The following is a 24,573-nucleotide window of genomic DNA, read 5'->3' as shown; positions in this document are numbered from 1 at the left end:
ACTCATTTCTTCTATTTGCTTATGCATACTATCCCCACCATCCACTCCATCACCTGGTCTATAGCAACACCCAATTGTATATTTTGTTCTGCTAGATTCTATCTCACACCAAACAGCCTGAAATGTGCTTTTTCCCCCATCCTGCAGTTCAACTTCTATACTCCTTGGCTGAAGCTCATCAGCTATCATCAATAACACTCCTCCCCCTTTTTATTCACCCTGTCACTCCTGAACACGCTATACCCATCGCATTCAATCCCACTAGCTTTATCATCTTCTGTCAGCCATGTTTCACTAATACCGACAACTTGTGGCCTGGAAGTGCCAACCATGGCCAAAAACTCTTCCTTCTTGTTCCTAATACTCCTGGCATTAGTGTACATGAATCGCAGAAGCCCATTTGTCCCATCCCTACTTTGATGCCTTATACTAACTATCCCATTCTGATTTGTTGTCAGTCGTACTCGCCCGGGCATAATATACTCATTCATACACTTAACTGCCCCCCCCTAAAGTCTGCATATCTACTCCCCCCTCTTAATAATTCTAGTTTCCCTGAGTCTGTACATCCACTTCCACATCATTCATCAACACTCTTTCAAGTCTCCGTACACTAACTCCATTCAAATGTAACCTATCCATCTTATATAAGTCCTTTCGCCCATCGAACTCATTCCACACATCCACAAATTCCACACCACTCTCCATGCCTCAGAATGTTGGTAAAATCGAACATTTAAAAACAAAGAGTACACAGAATGTAATAAACACACTCCTTTTTGCCGACGACGAAATAATAATAACAAATTCTGAAGGTAACTTACAGATTATGGTATGATAATATATGTCAGATATGTAAATGAATCACATTTTTACTGTGAAAAGACAAATGGAACAAAGGAGAAACGAGAGTTGCTCATTTTTTCAGAAACCTGCAAATTTTTTTCTAAGTCAAATAATAGCTTAACGAAGGGTTTGAATGACTGGAGAAATTAATACAAACCTTGTGTGATCACGACCGTTCTACTGAGCATATACGAGCGATGTGCACATATCACAAAATAAAATCAAGTCCTGTAAATAGTCGAATTGATGAAACAAATACAATCCGAAGAAAATTAATGGAGAGAGGTTTTTAAAAAATAATAGCTACCATTAAGTTACTGAGTAAACTAGGACTAGCATTTAGAGGCAATACAAATGATATTTGTTCTGATTCTTGCGGAAATTATTTATCGTCTTGACTTTGAAAAAGCATTTGACAAAGTTGAAAGAAGCATTTTATTGAACATATTAAATGAAAGACAAAAGCTATCATCAGTATATATGAAAATAGTCAAATACAAATAATATTAAATCACGAACTATCATATACGAGAGAAATAAACCAAGGAGTCCGACAGGGATGTCCCCTCTCAGCAACTCTTTTTAACATTCACCTAAATGGAGATGAAATAATAATAAAATGGAATAAAAATTCCCATCAAGGTATTAAACTTTCTCCTACTGTGAACTTAAACACCCTCCTCTTTGCAACGACCAAATAATAATTACAAATTCTGAAGATAACTTACAGAAAGCTGTTTTAGATCTAAATGAGATATCCAAAGATTATGGTATGATAATATCAACAGAAAAATCAAAAACTATGGCCTTTAAAGGACAAGATCCAGCAAGAACTAAAATAGTAATAGATAACAAGATCTTAGAACAGGCGAATTCATTTAACTTCCTAGGATGTATGATCACATATGAAAATGAAAAAGATATAAACCTAAAAATTGCAAAATATTTAAAAATAATAGGTGTAATTAACTCTGTATTTAAACCGAACCTAGTTCAAAAACAAACCAGGCTAAAAGTATACAATATATTAGCCCTACCAGTCTTAATGTATGGAAGCGAAATCTGGAAAATAAAACAAAAAGACAAACAAAGATTAATAACAGCAGAAATGAAATTTATCAGATAAACTGCAAAGTGTACTCCATATGATCTCAAAAGAAACGAAGAAATTATGATAGAACTAAACCAAGAATAGTAATAGAAAAAAAATAAGAAATATAAATATAAATGGATGGAACATGTTCAAAGAATGAAAATAGAAAGATTACCAAAACAAGCCTTAAAGTACAACCCATTAGGAAAAGGAAAACCAGGACGTCCTCTTAAATGATTCAACAATGACTTCTAAGGTTGGAACAGGCCACGCTAGGCCTAAATCCTTGATATGTATGATGATGATGATGATGATGATGATGACATTATTTAACTGAATTTCAAGATTTTTCAAAACATCACATGAAAATTTTCGCCAACTGTGGTTCTGGCAGATCAAATTATCTTTCGTACCACACTTGTGATGAATTCATAGCGTTAATAGATAAAATAAGAGAAATATTAATATTAGAAATTTAGGAAGATGCTTATTTTGCAATAATACCCGATTCAATGCCAGACGCCCATAACGACCAACTATCTATTATATTTAGGTACATTACCGCAATGAGAAACATTTATCAGTATTACGCAACATAATTCCTTATATTTAGAAGAGGTAGTATTAAAAAATTAGAAGAATTATTTTTGGAGATAAAATTGTGCAGAGGGCAAAGCTATGATAACGCTGCCAGCATGAAAGATATCTATATAGGTTTACAAGCTAGGCTGAAAAAAAATAGTCCCTCTGCACATTATATACTATGCTCTAGTCTATGCTTGCAATGTCAAAGAGGCGAAACTGCAGTTTTAATGACGATCTCCAGAAAGAATTCAAATTTATTAAACTGGACAAGCTGAATGGAAAGAAATACAGGGTGGCCTGAACGAGGAACTAATCACGTGCACAGAAACAGAAGAAACTCGTGTATACCCTCATAAAATCTATAATTCAGGCAGTTGGATACATGGAATGAAGAAACACATTCCTCTATCTGATAGATGGGCACATATTTTTTTCTGAAATGAGCGAAAAACGCCTAGACTTTAAGATTTTTGCAATATTGTAGAGTTTATTCTTTGTCTTCCAGGAAGTACAGCAGCTGTTGAGAGAATATTTTCTGGTCAAAGAAGAAATCTAGATTAAGTGTTCAGACAATGAGGGCTATGTCAGTTGTAAGACAAACTTTTCATGGACTGTAAGAAGTTTTATGATAAGGTGTCGAAAGACCGAAATTTGCTGCGTAAGATCACTTCATTGGAGAAACATTCATGGTACCATCATGGTGAAATACATTCCTTCTATACGTCTACCTATATTTTTGCATGGTTTCTGTCACTGAAGAATAATGTAAGCTCAATATTTTTATGAATAAACCTTTATTATCGTCTTACTTTTTTATGGAAGAGCCTGTGTAGCTCAGTGGTGCGGCGTTTGCACACCACGCCGCTTGACCGCGCGAAGGAAGACTTTGTGTCGAATCTAGTCATCGACTAGAAAAAATTTTTCTAAGCCTTGTTTCGACTGGTTCCGAGTTAGTCGATCTCTGGCACTGGCAAGCGGGTGTTTTCTCCCGGAAACTCAGGTTTTCCGTCCCGTAAACTCAAGAAAATCAACCGTAGAACCCATATTATTTCAGACATTAAATATATTGTGTTAGGGTCAAGGACCACGAGATGGCGGCATTGTTGAGCCTTCTCTCTTCACTGCGTGCCGCTTAATTAGTGAAAGCCTTGGGCCAGTTATTTCTGATTGGCTGCCAGTGGAGATTGAACTGCCCACTCAGTCTACAAAAGTTAGATAGGGTAAACGCCTCGCCTGCTCCCTATAAGGGAATAAAAAGGCGTTAGCTAATACTTTTTTTAAAAAAATACAGAATGTTAGATAAACCCCATCCCGTTTTGGCCATCCCGGTGTCCCGTTTTTGTCTCAAGGAAATACGCTCAGCCTAGTTATGGTCTACTTTTCCAAATGTAGAAACAAGTTGAAAAATATTTTCGACGATGCATATTTCAAATGCAAGTTCTCAATTTTCAGTGTTGAAACGAATAAAAATTATTTAAGAAGCAACTTGCACCAAAACAAAACAAGTCACCTGTCGTTATTATGCATTGAATCAGATGTAATTGACTCGATTAATTATGATGACATTGTAGATATATTTGCTAAAACCAAAGCTAGAAAATACTTTTTATTAATTCTTTTTTCATTTAAATTTGAACTGATTTATTTTTATACTTTTTTTTTTTTTAAAATATATACCAATGTTTTGCTATTTTTATTTTATTAAAATGGATTGTTATTGGGAACGACGATTTTTATTTTCATTAAACTAACAAATAAAATGCGTGTGAATTTGATTGACTGAAATAGACTTGTTCTCTTGAAGCTTCATAATGATGTTGCGCCTAGGGCCTCCAAAAGTATAAATGCGACCCTGATCATTAAAATATAAATGATAGTTCGACCACAGATGCGAAATCTGCACATGGCAAATGAAGGCGAATCCATTCCGATAATAGGGTAATCAGTCCGTCTTGTGGGATGACTTTGTTTATTATTACAAGTCGGAAACTTAGCTTTTCTTTTATGAGCATTCTTGTTTTTGAAGTGGTAAGTATAACAGCTGGAAAATTTTACGAATAAAGCACATAATTTCACGTGTCGTTGACGTATATGTACATCGCCTTATTAATTTCTTCCAGTCAACATGAATTGACTCTTCTTGGCACTGTGCCAGCTGAGGTTCTCTCATCTGTGGGCAGACTATACTTAACTCATACCTGCTTTTCCTCTAAAACGAGAAAATAATTTGTGCGCAACTTTTCTAAAAAAACGTATTTCTTTCATATCTTCTCTTCAGTATCAGTTCCTTTCAAATTTCCTTCAAGTATGAAGATAATTTAAAAGTTCCATTTTTTCCTTGTAGAAAGTTCTTCATCCTTCAACACAAAAAGAATTCACATATTTCGGATTTACAGCGCATAACTGGAATACACATGCTGCATACCATATCAAAAGAAACAGTCCATTGCTTCGGCAAAAAACTATATAATCACTTTTAACTCACACAACATAGATTCATATATAAAAAAGATTCATCCATTAAGCGCTTCCATAACGCAATTGGAAGAACGAGGGTACGTTGCGCCCTTCGATTAAAAAAGGCCTAAGTTCGATTCTCGTCATGACTGGAGGAATCTTTATATAAACTTTTTCAATTGAGGGTGAGTTAGCCGATCTCTTACAGAGGTAGCAGGGTTTTTTCTCCTGTAAACTCTGGTTTTTCATCCCGCATACAGGCAAATCGGCCCTTCAAAACACGCAATTTAGAGACAAAAAATACTAGCGGTGGTTGTAGGCAGTAGATGGTGTAGGTGATTGGTAGTAGAGGTTCTGTGTAGTAGTGGAGACGGAGAGTTGTACAGTAGGTGTCCTCCCGCGATGAGTCCTTGGACTCTTTCGAGGTGTCACGAATAATAATAATAATAATAATTTTGGGAAATCTGTTTGCTTCCGTCAGAACGATCTTTTCCACGTTTATGGCCAAAAAATTCCTTTAAACTCTCTTTCGGATCTCATTATATTTATCTCATTAATTTAAACTGTGTAAAAGATCTCATTACATGAGGTATCCACCAATATTCTGCACTGTTAGTGGGTGGACGTCTCTTGAGCAAACCCTATGCTCCTTTTCAGCCCACAGATGTTCAGTAGGCGGAAATGGAGAAAAGGACTTCAGGAAAGCCAGTCAAGTGTGGTGACATTAATGTCCGCAAACCTGTAGTTCACTATTCTTGGTATTACAGAAGTCTGATTACAAACCAGAAGAAGTAGGCTCATACTATCACACCGCCACCTCCGAATTTTATATTTGGGGTTCTGCATCCTGGCACGAGACGTTCACTGGGCATCCGTAACCCCCCATCCCATTCCATCTGCTTGGTAGAGGATGTAGCCTGATTCGTTGATACACAACAGCTTTCAAATCTTCTGCATTACACTGTACAGCTTTTGCATCAATGAAGACCACGCTACATGTTGGTTCGATTAATGCTGGACTTGCATATTACAGTCCTACCGGGAAACCCATGTTGTGAGCCTCCATTCTCAATGGTTTAGTTCAGACTCGTGTCCACTTGATGCTGAGAACTCCACGTGTGGACGGACGAATGGCGGTATTTAAATATAATATCATTAGTAGCACCCTACGGCCACCTTTGGCCAGTGTGGTTGGTCTGCGTATGGCTCTTGTTATTAATTCCGTGCACTTCCAACTCAGTATGGTATCACTGATTGTTGACATGGGATGGGAAAATTTGTCAACAGTATAACGAACATGTAAGCCTGTAATATAGCATCCTATCACAACGCCTCTTTCAAACTCCATCGGTTCGGTTTTCTGAGCCGTCCCACCCGAACACACTTGACTTAAATTTATATTGGCTACTAACACATTACTCTTAAACACAAGGATGCATATTGCCCATATAGTGTTCTTTCACTTCTTTCAAAGCAATGTGTGTGTGTGTGTGTGTGTGTGTGTGTGTGTGTACCAACTATAGCTATTTTGTCCACTAGAGGGAGTAGGTGTTGCTGTTTTAGCCCTATCTAACTTTTGGGAGCTGAGTAGGTATTTGAATCTTTACCAGTAGCCAATCAAGAGTGGCTAGCTCATTATGAGCACCAATCCAATGAAGTGACGACTGACCGGTCTCTCCATCTCATGGTCCCTAACAAAATATGTTATGTTTCGTGCGTTTAGCGATCGGTTTTTCCTTTTGTGCACGAAAAACTCAAGTTTCTAGGAATAAAAAACCCGCTGGGAATAAAAAAAACTGCAGAGAATGCAAACGTAACTGCCAGTGAGATAAACAGATATTCTGCTTCATCTTTGACCATTTTCAAACTGAAATCTTATTTTGAGCTAAAGTTTATAAGACAATCATCCCACCCCCCTTTTTATTGCTAAAATTAAAGTTTGGAGAAACATCCATTAAAAATGCTACATGCCATATTAACATAGAATAGGAGAGGCCTGTGTAGCTCAGTGGAAGTGACGCTTGCGTCCTCTGCACTTGGCCGCTCGAAGTTAGACTTAAGTTCAAGTCTAGTCGTCCACCGGAGGAACTTTTTCTAAGCCTATCTTCGACGAGTTCCTGAGTTAGTCGATCTTAGGCATGGGCAGGCGAGTTTTTCTTCCCGGAATCTCGGTTTTTCGTCCCGTAAACTCAAGAAAATCGACCGTAGAAGCTACATTATTTCAGACAATAACATATCCTGTTAGGGTTAGACAGCAAGAGATGGCAGCACTTGTTGGTCTCTTCATCAGTAGCCGCCTATAATTAGTGATAGGCATGGGCCAGCCATCTCAGATTGGCTACCGGCAGAGAGTGAACTGCTCACTCAGTCTCCAAAAGATAGATAGGGTATAAAGGACTTGAGGGAATAAAATATCTATTAGGGAATAAAAGCCATTAGCTGATTTGTATTTTATTTTATAACATTAAAACCATAAAGATAGTCGTTTTCTGGAAAATTTTTAAAGCTGCAGCATTTCTTAAGCAGCAGCAAACAAATTTTGCAGATAATCCAACAATACATTCGGGATGGTTGGATTATGGTACAGGTTATGGTGCAGCTCTGTGGAAGTGGCTTTCACATTTCTCTTCGCTAGCCACTGGAAAATAGACTTAGTACAAGACTAATTGCCGACTAGAGGAACTTTTTCTAAGCTTTTCTTCGACCTATTCCTCTATCAGTGGATCTTTGGCACGAGGGAGCAAGTTTTTCTCTGCCAGAAAGTTTTACATCCTGTAAATTAAAGAAAAAAGACTGTACTACACACACTATTTCAGACAATAACATATCCTGTAAGTAATGACGAGATGTGGAACTTGTTTGCTAGTCTCTTCTTTCGTTGCCACTTGTAATTAGTGATGGTGTTGGTCCGGTTATCTTTAATTGGCTATTGGTGGAAACTGAACTGTCGACTCAGTTTCCAAAAGTTAGATAGTGCTAAAACGCTCTCACCTACTCCGTACACGGTAATAAAAAGCATTAACTGTTTTTTTTTAAGTAACAAATTCAATAGAATGCTATTTCTTTCCCGTTTATAGCTTGATACCGATTTTTTTTCTAAAATAACTGACTCATTGATGATAAAGAGAACTACTTATGTGTCTCATCGATATGAAATTCTGATTTTATTGGAAGATATTTCGAGTATACACGTGAAACCGCTAACGGTAGTGAATATCTTAAATAGTGAACATGAATAGTTTGGATGGTTGACACTGCATATTTTGATTATTGAGAAAAACGTCGAGAGCAAGGAAATAAAAAAAATCGACATTTAACAAGCGAAGTTGGTTAATTGTGGCTTAATACTGCAAGATCTATCGTTTGTATTGGTTCACAGTACAGATTTAAATAAGTTCTGTAATATTTATAAGTATAAAACAACAATGGCTTAAACACTTATGATTTGCAAAAATCAGCTATACTGAGTAAAGTCTGTAATATATGTTGCTACTTGATAGACAGTTCTTAAATTCTTGGGTAAAATCTGAATTGCCCACTATTATCGGTCAGACTGTTTCGAATATATATTGTTTTAGCTATATTCTCGTTGAGTGAATAGAATAAAATGAATAAAATAAAATAAATGTCATTTTGTCCTCCATAATCCTAACGCAATATGCTATTGTCTGAAAAAGTATAGGTCCTATGGTCAATTTTCTTGAGTTAAGGGGAAGAAAAATCCAACCCCAGTCATTGGGAATAAAACGTGCTTGCTGGTGACTGGTCATAGAGAGGGTTACAATAAAAGTTCCTCTACTCAGTGCCTTGAATCGAACTGGGTGCGCTACAGTGGTGGATATAAACTCCACCTCACTGAGCCACACACTCGTCATAAAAATAAAATAATAATGATAATGATGATGAAACTTTTATGCAATGAAGTTCTTCATTTTATTTAGCAAATTTTGTGATTAAGGCCTGTGTAGCTCAGTGGAAGTGGGCTTGCATCCTCTGCGCTTGGTCGCTCGAAATTAGACTTAGATTCAAGTCTAGTCGCCTACTAGAGGAACTTTTCTAAGTGTATTTTCGACCGGTGTTTCCAAGATAGTCGATCTCTGGCATGGGCAAGCGGGTTTTTTTCTCCTGGGAACTCGGGTTTTTCATCCCATAAACTCAACAAAATCAACAGTAGTACTCACATTATTTCAGACAGTAAGCATATCCTGTTATGGTTAGGTACCAAGCGGTGACAGCACTTGTTAGCCAGCCTCTTCATCAGTGGCTGCATATTACTGATAGACATGGGTTAGCTATCTCTAATTGGCTACTGGTGGAGTTTGAACTGTCCACTCGGTCTCCAAAAGCTAGATAGGGTATAAAGTCCTCACCTACTCCCAATAAGGGAATAAAAGGCGTTAGCTTATTTATTTATTTATTTGTTATTTATAGTTTGTGATTATATAAAATTATTATGATATATCTGGTGATTTCCCACAAAATCGTAAGATCGTATTTAACATTATTATTGTTGTTTGGATGTGTTTTTTTTTTTTTTTGGACATCTATACGAATATTAAATTCTTTAGTAAATAATAATATTATGACTAAATGATCTCGTCTACTCCATTTCTTTGAAAAATGAAAGAAATTAGACGAGTGTTTTTTTTTAAAAAGTCATTTAACACTATTTTTCCTTATAGGGAGTAGATGAGGCTGTTTTAGCCCTATCTAACTTTTGGAGACTGAGTAGGCAGTCAATCAGAGATAGTTAGCTCAAGACTGTCACTAATGATAAGCGGCAACTGATGAAGAGAGTTGTAAACATGTATTGCCATCTCGTGTTTTCTAACCGCAATTATCCAGCAGATAACTTCCATCGATAACCCCCGATGCGGATTATCGCTGGAAATTCCGAAAGCATATGTATTCTAGTTATTTAGGTGGTGTCTAGTGACTGAATAGAATCGGCAAACAGGAGACATTGTGAGTGCGCTTTCGGTGAATGTTTTTAAGGAGAATTAAGTACAAAGAAATTACTCCATCTAGGGCCCTCTCTCTCTCTCTGTCTTTGAGTCCGATACCCTGAAACTTACAAATAGTGCTATAGGATTTATAAAAATGTCACATAATATGTGTCATAATTTATAATAATAATAAAAATAATGTGTAGAATTTTTTAACGTTACTTATGTTTGCGTGTTAAAAGTATTATATTATGCACCGAATTTAAAATAAATAATGATTGTCGTTTATAAGGAAGAAATGTAAAACATGATTTATAAAACTAATACAACTAACTGATGTTATCAATTTTAGAATAAATGAAAAAAAAAAAAAAAATCAGCTAACGCCTTTTTATTCCCGTATATACGGGAGTAGGCGAGGCCATTTAGCCCTATCTAACTTTTGGAGACTGAGTGGGCAGTTCAATCTCCACTGGTACCCAATCAGAGACAGATGGCCCAAGGCTATCACTAATTAAGCGGTACGCAGTGAAGAGAGACGGCTCAAATGTGCCGCCATCTCGTGGTCCCTAACCCTAACACAAATATATTTAATGTCTGAAATAATGTGGGTTCTACGGTCGATTTTCTTGAGTTTACAGGACGAAAAACCCGAGTTTCCGGGAGGAAAAACCTGCTTGCCCGTGCCAGAGATCGACTAACTCGGGAACCGGTCGAAAAAAGGCTTAGAAAAATTTCCTCTAGTCTCCGACTAGACTCGAAACCAAGACTTCCTTCGTGCGGCCAAGCGCGGTGGTCTGCAAACGCCACATCCACTGAGCTACAAAGAACCATTAAACGGGAAAACTGTCTTTATTTAAAAAAAAAAAACCCTGGCTGGTTTTTTGTTTTTTTATTATATAAAACAATAAAAAATAAATTAAAAATAATAAATATAAAAAATAATGAAAAAAAAATTTCACCTTTCACACACACACACACACACACACACACACACACTCCTAGCTATGTATATAGCTATGTTATGGTTAAAGTGATAAATCCGGTTATTATTAATAATTATCGGTTAAAGAATAATTAGAATTGATCACTTTAACCGGTTAAAGTGAATAATTCCTAGAGGTGTCTGGTAAATGCAATAAAAACATGTTTATAGGTTTTATATATAGGTATTCATTCTCAACAGAAATTATAACAGCTTACGTTAGGTTATTACTTTATAATGAAAAAAGGAAGGAAAGTACATATTTTGCACTCATTGAAATCAGAAATCAAAAATCATTAAAAACTAATCTAACCTAACCTTTACCAGTTGGAAATCATTATAAACTAACCTAACCTAACCTAACCTAACCTTTATTGGTTAGGTTAGTTTCGGTTAGGTTAGGTTAGTTTACAATGAAAAAAGTAACGAAAGTACTTATTTTGCACTCAATGAAATCAGAAATCATTATAAACTAATCTAACCTAACCTAACCTTTACCAGTTGGAAATCATTATAAACTAAACTAACCTAACCTAACCTAAACTAACCTAACCTTTATTGGTTAGGTTAGGTTAGTTTACAATGAAAAAAAGTAAGGAAAGTACTTCTTTTGCACTCAATGAAATTAGAAATCATTATACACTAACCTTACCTAACCTAAATTGACCTAACCTAAACTAATCTAAAGTAACCTAAACTAACCTGGATGTCGCATGTTGAACCAGAGTGTAGTCGTAGTTTGTCGTAGGCAGATTAATGGGGATGAAAGATAAACGTTGTTGTTGGCCAAGCTTAATGATTGCGGGCAGATAAATGGAGATAACAAATAAAAGTTCTTGTGGGTAGATGAATGGGGATAATAGATAAATCAGAGAGGAACTGATTAGTATTTTTCTCCATTGATGAGGAAAGGAGTACAGCAACGGTGTCAATCCCAATAATGAATAAGATGCCTATTCTTAATACTGTTGAGTTAATTGAAACTCACTCAAATAATGTAGAATCAAGGTTAAGTACAGATAGCCAAATATTAGTTCCTTGTTCTGTATCATCTAAATTATCTACTTCTATTCAAGTTGCACAAAGTATGATAAAAGATATCGAACCTGGTGTCTCACTCTTATTAACTGGAGCTGCAGTTTCACCTTGTGCCAGTTCTTCACATCAAGACAGTAGATCCATGATGTCTTGGGATACATCCAGGCCGACTGCTGTTATGCCAAACATTCCTAAAATACATGATTAGCAACTTCCATTACAGGATCAGAATGTTGCCCAAGAGAAGGAAAATGGGTCAGTTAATTATCCATGGATATCCTCATCAGAACATCAGTGTGAAGACTGCTGTAGATGCTGTGCGACCAAAAATATCCAAAGACATAATATGAAACTACATGAAAATGACAGACAGGAATATATATTGGATGCGGACATGAAAGCTAAGTTGATGGTGATGAGGCAAGAGATGTACTGCATGCGAAATGAGATGAAAAGAATTAGAGACATACATGGAAGAGTGAAAAAAAGCAGAAGGAAAGATGGCCATGCAAAAGATATATCGAATGATTCAAGAGTGGTTCTCTATGGAGATTCTATTATTAGAGGTGTGGTGAATGAGAAGATGCATAAGGTTTGTTTTCCTGGTGGTAGAATGGAGAGAGTGATTGAAGCGTTGGACATGAGGAATAGGAGAGCACAAGAGTTGGTGGTTGTAGTAGGAACAAATGATTTGGATGGGAACAAGGAAAATGCCAGATTGGATATAAGGAGATTATGAAGGAGAGTAAAAGATGACAGTGTGGTAGGAAAGGTAGTCAGTGTGTTGCCAAGGTATGATAGTGATGAATTGAGGAGGCGAGAAAAGATTATGAATGATATGATAGCGTAGTTATGTGAGGAGAATGGAATGCATTTTGTGAATGTGTGGGAGGAATTTGAGGGACGGATGGAATTGTATAAATGAGATGGGTTGCATTTAAATGGTTTTGGTGTGAGTCTGCTGGAGAGATTGTTACTGGCAGGAGAAGTAATGACTGTAATGAATATCTCTGAGGTGGTGCGAAGTGATATGAAGGAGCAAAAAAGTAGGGTAGGGAGAGGTATTTGTTCACTTGCAAATGGGGGAGGTGAATATTATGAATGAAGTAAATGAGAGAGTGGAGGTACAACACGAACAGGGAAACGGGGAAAGTCAGGGTGGACGGGGAGGAACTTTATGAAACATGCGGGTGCTGAATTCAGAAGTGAATGTGTAAGCGGACAAACACAGATTGAGATGGATTAGGTGTGTGGAAAGTTGTAGAATTGGTGGTAATTAGATTGGTGGAGGAAGTGACTGGGGAAGGTATTGAAGAGTCACATTGTAGGAGTGACGTTAGTAGTACAGAAGCAGTAATGATTTCTTATGTTTATTCACTAATGCTAGAAGTATTCGAAATAAGGGGAACGAAATTGTTGCTTTGCTCGAGTCTATTCTCCCCAAAATTGTTGGTATAAGTGAGACGTGGTTAGATGACGATGACATCCTGACAGGAATAGAGATGAATGGATATGATATTTTTCGTGAAGATAGACAGGGAAGAAAGGGGGGGAGGAGTACTGTTAATGGTAGCAGATGAGTTGTGCCCATCTAAGGTGGAATTGCAAGGTGCAAATAGTGGTCACGGTTTTGAGGTGGTATGGTGTGAGGTAGAAGTAAACAGGATGAAATATTTAGTCGGGTGTTGCTATAGACCTGGTAATATGGAAGGTAATGAGAAGGAAATGTATAGGCAAATTGGCCTAGCTAGCAAGAAGGGAGTTATCATTTTGGGTGACTTTAATTATAATGGTAATAATGGTAATATAGAATGAACGCAAGAAACTGCATCTGGGGGTAAAGAAAATGAATTTTTAGAGTTTTTGAAAGATAATTACCTTAGGCAGCACGTAACGGAGGATACACGAGGATCAAGAGTATTGGATTTGATCATCTCATCAGATGATGTTATTATGAATGAGGTGTCAAATCTTCCACTAGTTGGTGAGAGTGACCACGAGATGATCACCTGCAGGGTCACCAGTCATTCGAGGACGTCTGTTAGAAATGGATATATGTGGAATTATAAGACTGGTAATTACGAAAAGCTCCGGAAACAGCTTGCGATAATAAATTGGAAAGAGGAACTGGATGGAAAGAATATCAGTGCTGCTTGGGGCATACTCAAGAACTATTTGGTGGAAGCAATATCAGAGTGTATTCCAAGCGTCAAGAGTGTAAATAGAGTGGGTGTAAAATGGATGAATCAAGAGATAAGGTATGCAATCTGGTAGAAGAAGGTATTATGGAAGAAACACAAAATGAGTATTTATAACAACCAGTTGCATGAGAAGTACAAAGAGCAGGCGAGGAACGTGACTAGCTCGATAAGGGTATCAAAAATGCAGTATGAGTAGCAGTTAGCTAATGCGGCCAAAAAAAAAAATCCTAAGGAGTTTTTTCGATATGTCGCCAGTAAAAGAAAGAATGATTATGGTAGGATGGGATTGGTTGGTGAAAACGGAGGAATGATAACCGCTGCAGAGGATATAGTTGAGATATTTTTGAGCAATTTCTAAAGGTATTTCATTCTTGTGAATGTGGCACCATGCAGAACTTGAGAGCAGTGGGAAAGAAGGAGGAGGAGAAGGAACTGTTTGTAAGTGAACAGAAGGTATATATGGAATTGAATAGACTTGATGTAAATATGGCTGTGGGACTTGATGCTATTTCTCCACGTGTCTTGAGGGAATGTGCCAGAGAGTTAACTACAGATTTTGTATATCTTTTCAACATGAGTTTCTCACTGGGTTTAATATTTTAAATTTTTAAAATTGTTCCAATTCATAAGGGAGGTGATAAGAGTAAGGCTTTGAATTATAGACCAGTCTGTGTGTCTGGAGTTGCGGTCAAGGTATTAGAGAAGATAGTTAAGAATAAGATTCAGAATTGGGTTAACAACAGAAAAATACTCTTTGGCAGCCAGCATGGATTTATTATAGGAAGATCATGCTTTAGCAACCTGCTTACTTTTTAGATTTTGCAAAGGCGTTTGATAAATTGCCACATGACAAGCTGGTAATTAAATTGGAATGGATGGGGATGAACAGTAGATTGGTTCGCTGGATTGGAGATTGGCTGTCTGATAGGTATCAACAAGTTGTCTATGGAGGAGCAATATCCCAGAAGAGGAAAGTTACTAGTAGTGTGCCTGAAGGATCTGTTTTGGGTCCATTGCTATTTAATTTGTATGTAAATGATATCTGGAGAGGTCTGAATGGTGATGTGCAATTGTTTGCAGATGATGCAAAGTTGGAGAGAGCTATCAGGAGTAGTGTGGATGCTGTAGCTTTGCAAGAGGACTTGAATACACTGGCTAAATAGGTAAATAAGTGGGGATGTCAATTCATTGTTTCAAAGTGTAAAGTTTTGAAATTTGGGAAGCAGAGATGGGATGTAAAGTACACAATCGGTGCAAATATCTTGGAAGAGGTAGAGGAAATGAGAGATCTGGGAGTGATTGTAGACAAGGACCTAAATTTTTGGGGAGAGGTTACTAAAATAGTGAAGACAACACAGCAGATAATCGGAATGATGCAGAGGACATTGACTTGTGTAAGGATGTTATGGTTCCTTTCTAAAAGGCTTTGATCAGGCCACATATGGATTACTGTGTGCACAGATCTGGTCACCTGGTTTTCAAAAAGATGAAATTGCATTGGAAAAAGTTCAAAGGCGATTGACTAAGGTGGTATCTGGTCTCTGGAATGTAGAGTACGAAGACAGATTGATAAAATGAAATTTGCAGAAATTGGGGTGAGGATAGCAGGAGAACAAGAGGTCATTCCTGGAAGCTGTATAAGGAGGGTGTGAGCAAGGGAGTGAGGAGCAGGTTTTTTGCATGGAGAGTGGTGAGTGATTGGAATGCTTTGCCCGAGAGTGTGCAGAGACAGTGAATATATTTAAGGCACAGTATGATAAACTGTGTGTATAATAGTGGACCTCCCACGACGAGTCTTTAACTCCATGCAGGTATTTATACTACTACCTCTACTACTACTACTACTACTAATAATAATAATAATAATATCCCCATTCATCTGCCCACAAAAACTTTTATTTGATATATCCCCATTTATCTGCTCGCAATCATTAAGCTCGGCCCACAACAACGTTTATCTTTCATCCCCATTAATCTACCCACGACAAACTACGACTACACTCTGGTTCGACATGCGACATCCAGGTTAATTTAGGTCAGTTTAGGTTAGGTTTGGTTAGTTTATAATGATTTCTGATTTCATTGAGTGCAAAGGAAGTACTTTCCTTACTTTTTTCATTGTAACCTAACCTAACCTAACCTAACCTAACCTAACCTAACCTAACCTAACCAATAAAGGTTAGGTTAGTTTATAATGATTTCCAACCGATAAAGGTTAGGTTAGGTTAGTTTATAATGATTTCTGATTTCATTGAGTGCAAAAGAAGTACTTTCCTTACTTTTTTTTATAAACTAACCTAACCTAACCTAAGCTGTTATAATTTCTATTGAGAATGAAAACCAATATATAAGACCTATAAACATGTTTTTATTACATTTACCAGACTCCTCTAGGAATTATTCACTTTAACCGGTTAAAGTGATTAATTCTCGTAAATTATTCACTTTAACTGGTAATTATTAATAATAACTGGATTTATCACTTTAACCGTAACATATATACACACACATGCTTTTCAGAGGGCGGTAGCAGCGTTCAGGATACCACAACAGAAGTCATATGTAATTCACTGTATATATATATATATATATATACACACACACATACACAGACATATATATATATATACATACATATATATATATTTTATATTTATTTATATATATAGTGTTGTGTCAAGAGTTTTGTTCGTTTGGAATGAGAGGTAAAGTTTGATTTTATTACATTTTTGTCCAAGAATACTTTCGTATATCTTGAAAAGAAAACATGGCGTTAATTAATTTTCTGAGTGTAATTTTTAATGAGGTCGCCACTTTTCTGCAAATGTCATTTGCTTGCTCTTTTAAGCACGTGTTTTTGTAATTGTTCAGTATTAATCAGTTCTTATTTTACTATTTTTAACTGATCAGTTTGCATTAGCATTTTTTTTTTTTTTTTGTAATATAGTTTTATAATTCAAGTACAGAAGTTTTCATGAAATATAGTAACGAGAGAGAGAAATAACTGGGTTCGAATCATGATGCGTCCAACCTTTTTTGAGAGATTTTATAATTCCAACTTTTTATTTTTTTTGGGGGGGGGTTATATGATGAAAACAGGAAGCTCTCCATCCCCCTTCAAATGCTCCTTTCCTTCCACAAGCACACACAACAATCACTTGAAGGATAGTTGCAACCAAACTTGAAAACAGCAAGTAGTGCATGCAGTTAAATTAAATGATATGGGGAGGGGAGTGGTTAGACTTTGTATCTAGCTGGAAAAAAAATAAATAAAAAAGAGAGAGAGAAGAAGAAGAATTTAATGGGATAAAGTTAAATGTATTGTGGAGTGAGTGCTTGATGCAGTGATTCCAAACACTTAATGGAGGTACCATATAATAATTAATATACAAATTGGAATGGATATGAGGCGAATAATATGGATAGGGAGAATGGTTGGCGACAACACCAGAGAGTAGTATATGGTGGAGTGGAGTCTAGGAGAATGATAGTGACTAGTGGAGTATCTCAGGTTTCAGTACTAGGGCTACTAATTTTTAATTTGTATATCAGTGACATAGTGAAAGATTTAAGAGGGGATATTCATTTGTTTGCTGATGATGTAAAACCAGGAAGAGCAATAGTTGATAAAGGTGAAGTAGATATCCTGCAGGATGATTTAAATAAATTGGCATTGTGGGCAAAGGATAATGATTGTCACTTTAATGCTGAAAAATGGAAAGTTATGCACCTAGGGTTGAAAAGTTTGCATATAGTGTATCATATTGATGGTACTGAATTGCAGGAAATTTATGAGGTTAGGGACTTGGGAATAATGGTGGACAAAGAGTTTCATATTGCAAAAGTTGGTAAAGTAGCCGAAAGGATTACTTAGATGTGGGTTACAAAGTTCAGTTGATGAAAAACATGCTAACAAGTAAAGATAAGAAAGTTATTATCACTCTTTATAGGGCTGTGATTTGACGTCATCTTGGCTACTGCACACAGATTTGGTCAGCTGGGTTTCTTGGGGGACCAGGAGGTGGCCGTAAAGATTCAGAAACAAGTGAACCAAAATGGTGATGACAGGTCTGTGGAATACTCCCAACAAGGATAAGTTGAAGGTTTGTGGGTTACAAAGTTCAGTTGGTAGTTGGAAAGGGGGGGGGGAAGACATGATAGAAACATTCAAGATATTAAAAGGATTTTATAAAATTTGTACAAGTTAAATTTTTCAATGTATATGACAAATAGTCAAAGAACTAGGTACTATCCATGGAAGTTGTGTAAGAGTTTGATTAGTAGGGGTGTGCGGACCAGATATTTTGCATGGAGAGTGGTGAGTGAGTGGAATTGTTTGCCAGAATTGGTTAAGTTCCCTGTTGGTGAATGGATTCAAAGAGAGGTACGATAGGATTTGTGTGTATGATGGGTCTCCCACGATGAGTCTCCAGACTCTGTGGAGATGACATAAATAATAATAATAATAATATATACAATAGTTAAAACAATTGGCAAGAGTTTTTTGCCAGGAAAGTTTGTTGCTTACCACTTCCCCATCATACAAGGGAACAAATTAGACAGACATCGATGTTGGTCAGTTGTTGCGATATGCACTGTTATTACATGACATGATACTTGTTGCTGAAGACTGTTCTACCCAACAGCACATAGTCTCCATCAGTTCTATATCATCCATTGTTCTATATTATCAACTATGTAGTATTGCTGTATGTAAATGCATTTGTCCTCTTTTTGGTCTGCATATATTTTGTGACCTTCAGGAAATTGTGTTGTAAACTGAACATGAAATCCTTAAAGAATGAAATGTATACTTTTGGTAATAATAAGATGATAATGATGATAAATAGTAATAAATGTATGCATATTCACAAACACAATTTAACTTATTTCAGAAAATATAGGATTTACACTTGGATTAAAATTAAATAATATACTCCAAAGTTATTGTACTTTTGGCAATTGTAATTTAACACGTCTGAAGTTAATTCGAAACTTCTAATTAAAAATAAATGAATGAGAAATATTATGTATTTTGCAATATTTCATACCTACATGCCTTGTTATATTGACAACACAGAGTGTGGTTAATTTAATTTATAATTTGATCACGGTTCTAAACATGAAAGGTTGGGAACTAGCAGAATTCTTGATCATGGCTAGCAGAAGATTTAAGAGTAACATCCATATATGTATGGATTACTCAGGTTCATTACATGTATGAATTACAGCATCAGTTCAATAATTAAAAAAAAATCAACATAATGGAAGCCTGAATATTATGTAGAAGTTGCTTCGCTAATGGCATTATATTATTTATCTTTTTGATGATGCATTATTTGATTAAGGATTACCTAAAAACATACCACAAGAGTACTGATTAGTTTCAATTTAGTTTCCACTTCAGTTTCAAGAGTATAATTTCAATTACTTATTTGGGATTTCAAAATAAAATTTGCTATCAGAATTTTGTGCTACCATACAACCTTTATTCTAATCCTTTTTGTTTTCACTGCATAAGTTGCTAGTATTCCAAGTCAGACTGTGAAGTACACATCCTAACTAGATTTCTCTTCTTAAGTGTCATGTTGCACTCTATGAAAATATTACAGTTTTTTTAATAAAGAGGATCATTAAATTAAATAAGCAAATTAACTAATTTTTTAAACTAATTAAATTAACTAAGATGTTTTCAAAGCAAGACTGGCAAGAAAGAGTGAGATAATGAAAAAACTAAGACTTACAACAATAAGAAAATTGTAGTTGTAATTACATATTCCTATTTAATTGTATACTTTCATATAAAATACAGTTACATTGTTTGATTTAATATTTTTGTATTCTGCATAATGTTTTTAACTGCACAAATGAGTTTTAACCCCACGATGAGTGTGCCGACTCCATGGAGGGTGCAATAATAATACTAATAAATTTTTACATTTCTGCTTTACACTAGAATAAATGACATTACCACATGCTTGCATTGGAAGTGTATAAATAATCATTATTATTATTATTACGTGACACCTACAGGGAGTCCAAAGACTCATTGAGGGAGGGCACTTACTCTACAACTCTGTCTCCACCACTCAATCCACCAACTATATGGAATCGCCACCACTAGTATTTTCACAGACAATCACAAACATCCATGCCCATGGTGGGATTTGAACCCACAGCCTCTTGGCTGGAAAGCGGATATGCTAACCACTCAGCCAACCAGGCCAACTATTAGTAATTATAATCAGCAGTTATAATCATAACTGCTTTTCTCGCGGCAGAAAGGTTAGACACTATTAACTCCAAGCTGAAGACTTCTAATATGGCATTGGAATAAATATTCTAATATTTATTCTTATATATATAATAATTGAAATTTGAATATTATGTTGGGAAAACTTATTTCTGAAGTTATCAATAAAATTTCCTTGTTTGTTTGGTGCAGGGCTTCAGAAGAGTTGCATAAATGCTGCTTTTCTCCTCCACCAAGGCTGAATTACAGCATTCTAGAAATTTCTGTTTGTCATTTAATACTGTAAATATCAAATTCTTTGAATTGATTTCAGTAGTATTTCATAAAATAGTAGTAGATTAGTGTATGCTAAAGAGCTGTGATTTGATTTTACAATGGAATTTGAATAGGTTGGTGCTTTATCATGAACTTGAGCCAGTGGGAGCTGAGTGTACTTTGAAGAAGTATTGAACAGCTGTTTTAACAGATTTAGAGGAAGTAGGAGAAAGACTGATGCAAATTTTGAAGAAGCTTGCTTGTCTGCCCCACTTAACCAGACATTATGGGCGGTCCTCACTGTTACATAATATTTGTCAAACCATTTCCAAAATTATTTACTATTTCTGTACAATCAGCTACCCATTATTCTCAACAGATGAAAAGAATAACATTTTCATGAACATAGAAGAAATAGAAGAGAGAGAGAGAGAGAGAGAGAGATGGATAAGATATTGCTCAGTTATATAAAACACAAGATGATGTTGTTAGGTTCAAAAGAGGTTAATTGAAGGAAATATCACCACCAAGCACAGAAGGAGTGACAGATACACTGAAGGACATGATTGTGAAGACAATAAAACATCTGAAGAATAAAAGCCCTTGTAATGATAAGATCACTAGGGATATGTTACAGCATGGTCACAAGGTGATAATAGATGAACTGAACTACACCAGTTGTGTACCATTGTGTAGTATGAAGAGAAAGTATGAAATATGAAGTACGAAAGTAAAGAAATATGAAGCAAAATGGACTGCAGAAATTGCAGAATAGTTGCCATGATAAGTCAAAAGTAACCATGCTTCAGGAAGTGGATAAGATTTGAGATCTGTGTGTGTGTGTGTGTGTGTGTGGTTGATTATAATGGACTGAAGTTTGCAGGTCTCATTGTGAGTGTTGAAAAGACTGTATATAGCATAACAACAAGATACTTCACATGCAGACTTTGTTTACTTACGCTTGTTTAAAATTAAATAAGAATATAATTTCTTGGCAGGTTTAATTTAATTTGTAACCAAGTGAAAAAAACAGGTTCTATATCTGTCTGTAATCCAGAGAAATACGACTTCCGTATTAATTCAACCTTTATCTTAACGATGGACAGCATGGATTTGCTAAAGGGAGGTCATGTTTTAGTAATCTACTTACTTATTACAATAAAGTGACTGCTTCCTTGGACAGAGGAGAAGGATACACAGTAATATACTTCGATTTCGCAAAAGCTTTTGATAGAGTACCTCATGATAAGTTGACAGTAAAACTAGTGCAGATGGGGTTGGATATTAGATTAGTGCATTGGATTGGAGACTGGCTATCTGATAGGTATCAACAAGTTGTGTATGGGGGTGCAATATCCAGGAAAAGGAAAGTCACTAGTGGAGTGCCTCAGGGATCTGTTTTAGGGCCATTACTATTTAACTTGTATATTAATGATATTGACGAAGATTTGGATGGAGATATTCAGTTGTTTGCAGATGATGCAAAGTTGGGACGAACCATAAAGAGTAGTGAAGATGTTGTGGCCTTGCAAGAAGACTTGAATAAATTGAGTGATTGGGCAAGCAAATGGGGATGTGAGTTCAATGTTGCAAAATGTAAGGTTTTAAAATTTGGAAAACAAAGATGGGATGCAGAATTTATGCTTGGTGAGAATATATTGTTGGAGGTAGAGGAAATAAGAGATCTGGGGATGATATTGGATAAAGTTCTAAAATTTAGGGGACACATAGCCAAAATTGTGAAGACAACACAAAGGCTTCTGGGAATGATGAGGAGGACAGTGACGTGTAGAATTAGGGAAATTCTTGTGCCGTTATATAAGGCTTTGATTAGGCCATCACATGGACAATTGTGCCCATATTTGGTCACTGGGTTTTCAGAAGGATGAGGAGATGTTGGAAAGGATCCAAAGGTGACTGACTAAGGTAGTTTCTGACCTCTGGAATGTCGAGTATGAGGAAAGATTGAGAAGATGTAAATTGCAGAGTCTGGTGGATAGGAGGAAGAGGGGAGATATGATAGAGGCCTACAAGTTGGTAAGGGATTGTTATAGGATCAATGGTGGAGAAGTTCTACAGAGAATACTGGGAGATCAGGGGAGAACTGTATAATCCCAGAAAACTGTATGAAGAGGGTGCGATTAGGGGAGTGAAAGACAGGTTTTTTTCATCCAGAGTTGTGAATGATTGGAATGCCTTGCCTGAGAGTGTGGTGTCTGCAAGGAGTTTGAGTGTGTTTAAGACACGGTATGATGAGCTGTGTGTGTGTGATAAAAGGACCTCCCAGATGAGTCTTTGACTCCATGAGGTCTTGGGGTAATAATAATAATAATAATAATCTAATAATCTCTTCTTGGTGGTGTTCTCGCTTATTTGGCATACTTGTTTCTCGGGGAGTGGAATGGTTTTGCCTTGGTGGTGGGTTTTTGCTTGTTACTGGGTGGAACCACTGCTCAGTTTCCTGTCATAGAGTGATTCAGGTCGGGGGGGGGGGTGATGAGTTTAGTGGTGATAGTCCATTTGGGTCACTCAGTGAGATTTAGTGATATTGTAGATCAACATTGTTTTTGTAGAGGTATCCTTACTTTAACAGTACTTCAGTAAAAGTTGAATCTTTGCTGGATAGTGATTCTTCCCATAATGCATGGTGTTATACACACCCGAAAGGATGTGTATAATACCATGCTTTGCGCTTTGTAATGATGTGACATCATCGGGTTCTATATAAAAGTAGTCTAGTCATGAAGATACTTTACGTTTACACTTTTGTTTGCTTACACTTGGATAAAGTATTAAACAAGAATATAATTTCTTGGCAAGTTAAATATAATTTGTAACCAAGTGAAAAAAAAACTTTAGAGAAAGTTATATAAGTAAAGTGGATATTAGATCCAGCATTATTTCAAAGCTGAACTTAGGAACTATGAAAGTTTCATAAGGTAAGTTTGAATAATGCTGGATCTAATATCCTTTACTTATATAATTTTGTATTGCCAAACTGAAGCTTTTTGGCTCTTTATTTTAGTAATAACTTTCTTTAAAGGTTAAAGGAATGTAAATTAGAGTTTAGTGGATAGGAGGAAAAGACGTGATATTGATAGTGATGTTTAAGTTATGAGGTGATTTTATCAGATTAATATATAAAAGATTAATATATAATGTGTGTGTGTGTGTGTGTGTGTGTGTGTTCATGTGTTCATATTTTTTTATACTGACTGAAATCCGAGAATTAGACAAATGATTAATTTATTTAACACACAACATGTTTCGTCGGAAAGCCGACTTCTTCAGGCGTGAGAACATTGAAGGCAAAATAAAAAACACTACAAAGAAACATTGTACAACTACAAAATCAACTATAAACTTAAGTTAGGTTTGAACTGTAGCTACATTCCAGGCCAAAGTTCTATTGTTAGGAATCTGCGAGCATGTGACTTCACGAGTGCACCAGTATCTGATAGCAGAACTAAATGAGTCCGATAAATTGTAACTAAGGTTACTGTTTATGTGATTAGAGTCCAGTACAATTTCCTTAGACTCGACTGTGCGGCGTTGTACATTGTCGTGGCATATATGAAGGTTTGAAGTTGTTGTCCTGTTTATCTCATGTTGGCAGCCTTCACTGTTTGTGTTCACTGAGAACAGGACATGGCTTGAGAGGGTGCTTACTCTGGTTCTGTTGTAAGCAATGTCCCTTTGATGTTCCTCGAGACGTAGGAGGATGGACCTCAGTTTGGCCATAATATGGCTTCCCACAGTCAAGTGATTTTATACACCCCTGGAAACTGAAGATGGTTGTGAGCCTGTTTGGGTTTGCTTAGAATTGATCTGAGTTAAGGAAGAGTAGAAAAGCACGTTTTTATGTTAAATTTTTTCAAAATTCTTCTTAGTTTCTGGGAGAGCGAGCTGATGTA

The 24,573-nt window shown here is 36.3% G+C and overlaps 1 protein-coding gene across 2 annotated transcripts in view; it reads left to right on the top strand.

Annotated features, from left to right (window-relative positions):
• The first annotated feature begins 16,734 nt into the window (after nucleotides 1-16,734).
• LOC150096468 (uncharacterized) overlaps nucleotides 16,735-24,573 on the top strand; it is a 470,709-nt gene continuing 462,870 nt past the window's right edge. For both annotated transcript variants that reach the window (XM_090407965.1, XM_090407964.1), the window contains exon 1: nucleotides 16,735-16,856. In XM_090407965.1, the coding sequence (XP_090264091.1) occupies nucleotides 16,850-16,856 (7 nt within the window). In that variant the 5' untranslated portion in view covers nucleotides 16,735-16,849. The remainder of the gene's footprint in view (nucleotides 16,857-24,573) is intronic.

This window comes from Typopeltis vanoorti, chromosome 18 (assembly GCF_054136105.1).
Source record: "Typopeltis vanoorti isolate ZY-2024b chromosome 18, IOZ_Tvanoo_1.0, whole genome shotgun sequence".
In the NCBI taxonomy this organism is placed as follows: Eukaryota; Metazoa; Arthropoda; class Arachnida; order Uropygi; family Thelyphonidae; genus Typopeltis; species Typopeltis vanoorti.
The sequence above is the reverse complement of the archived record's forward strand: the minus strand, read 5'-3'. Positions and strand labels throughout refer to the sequence as shown.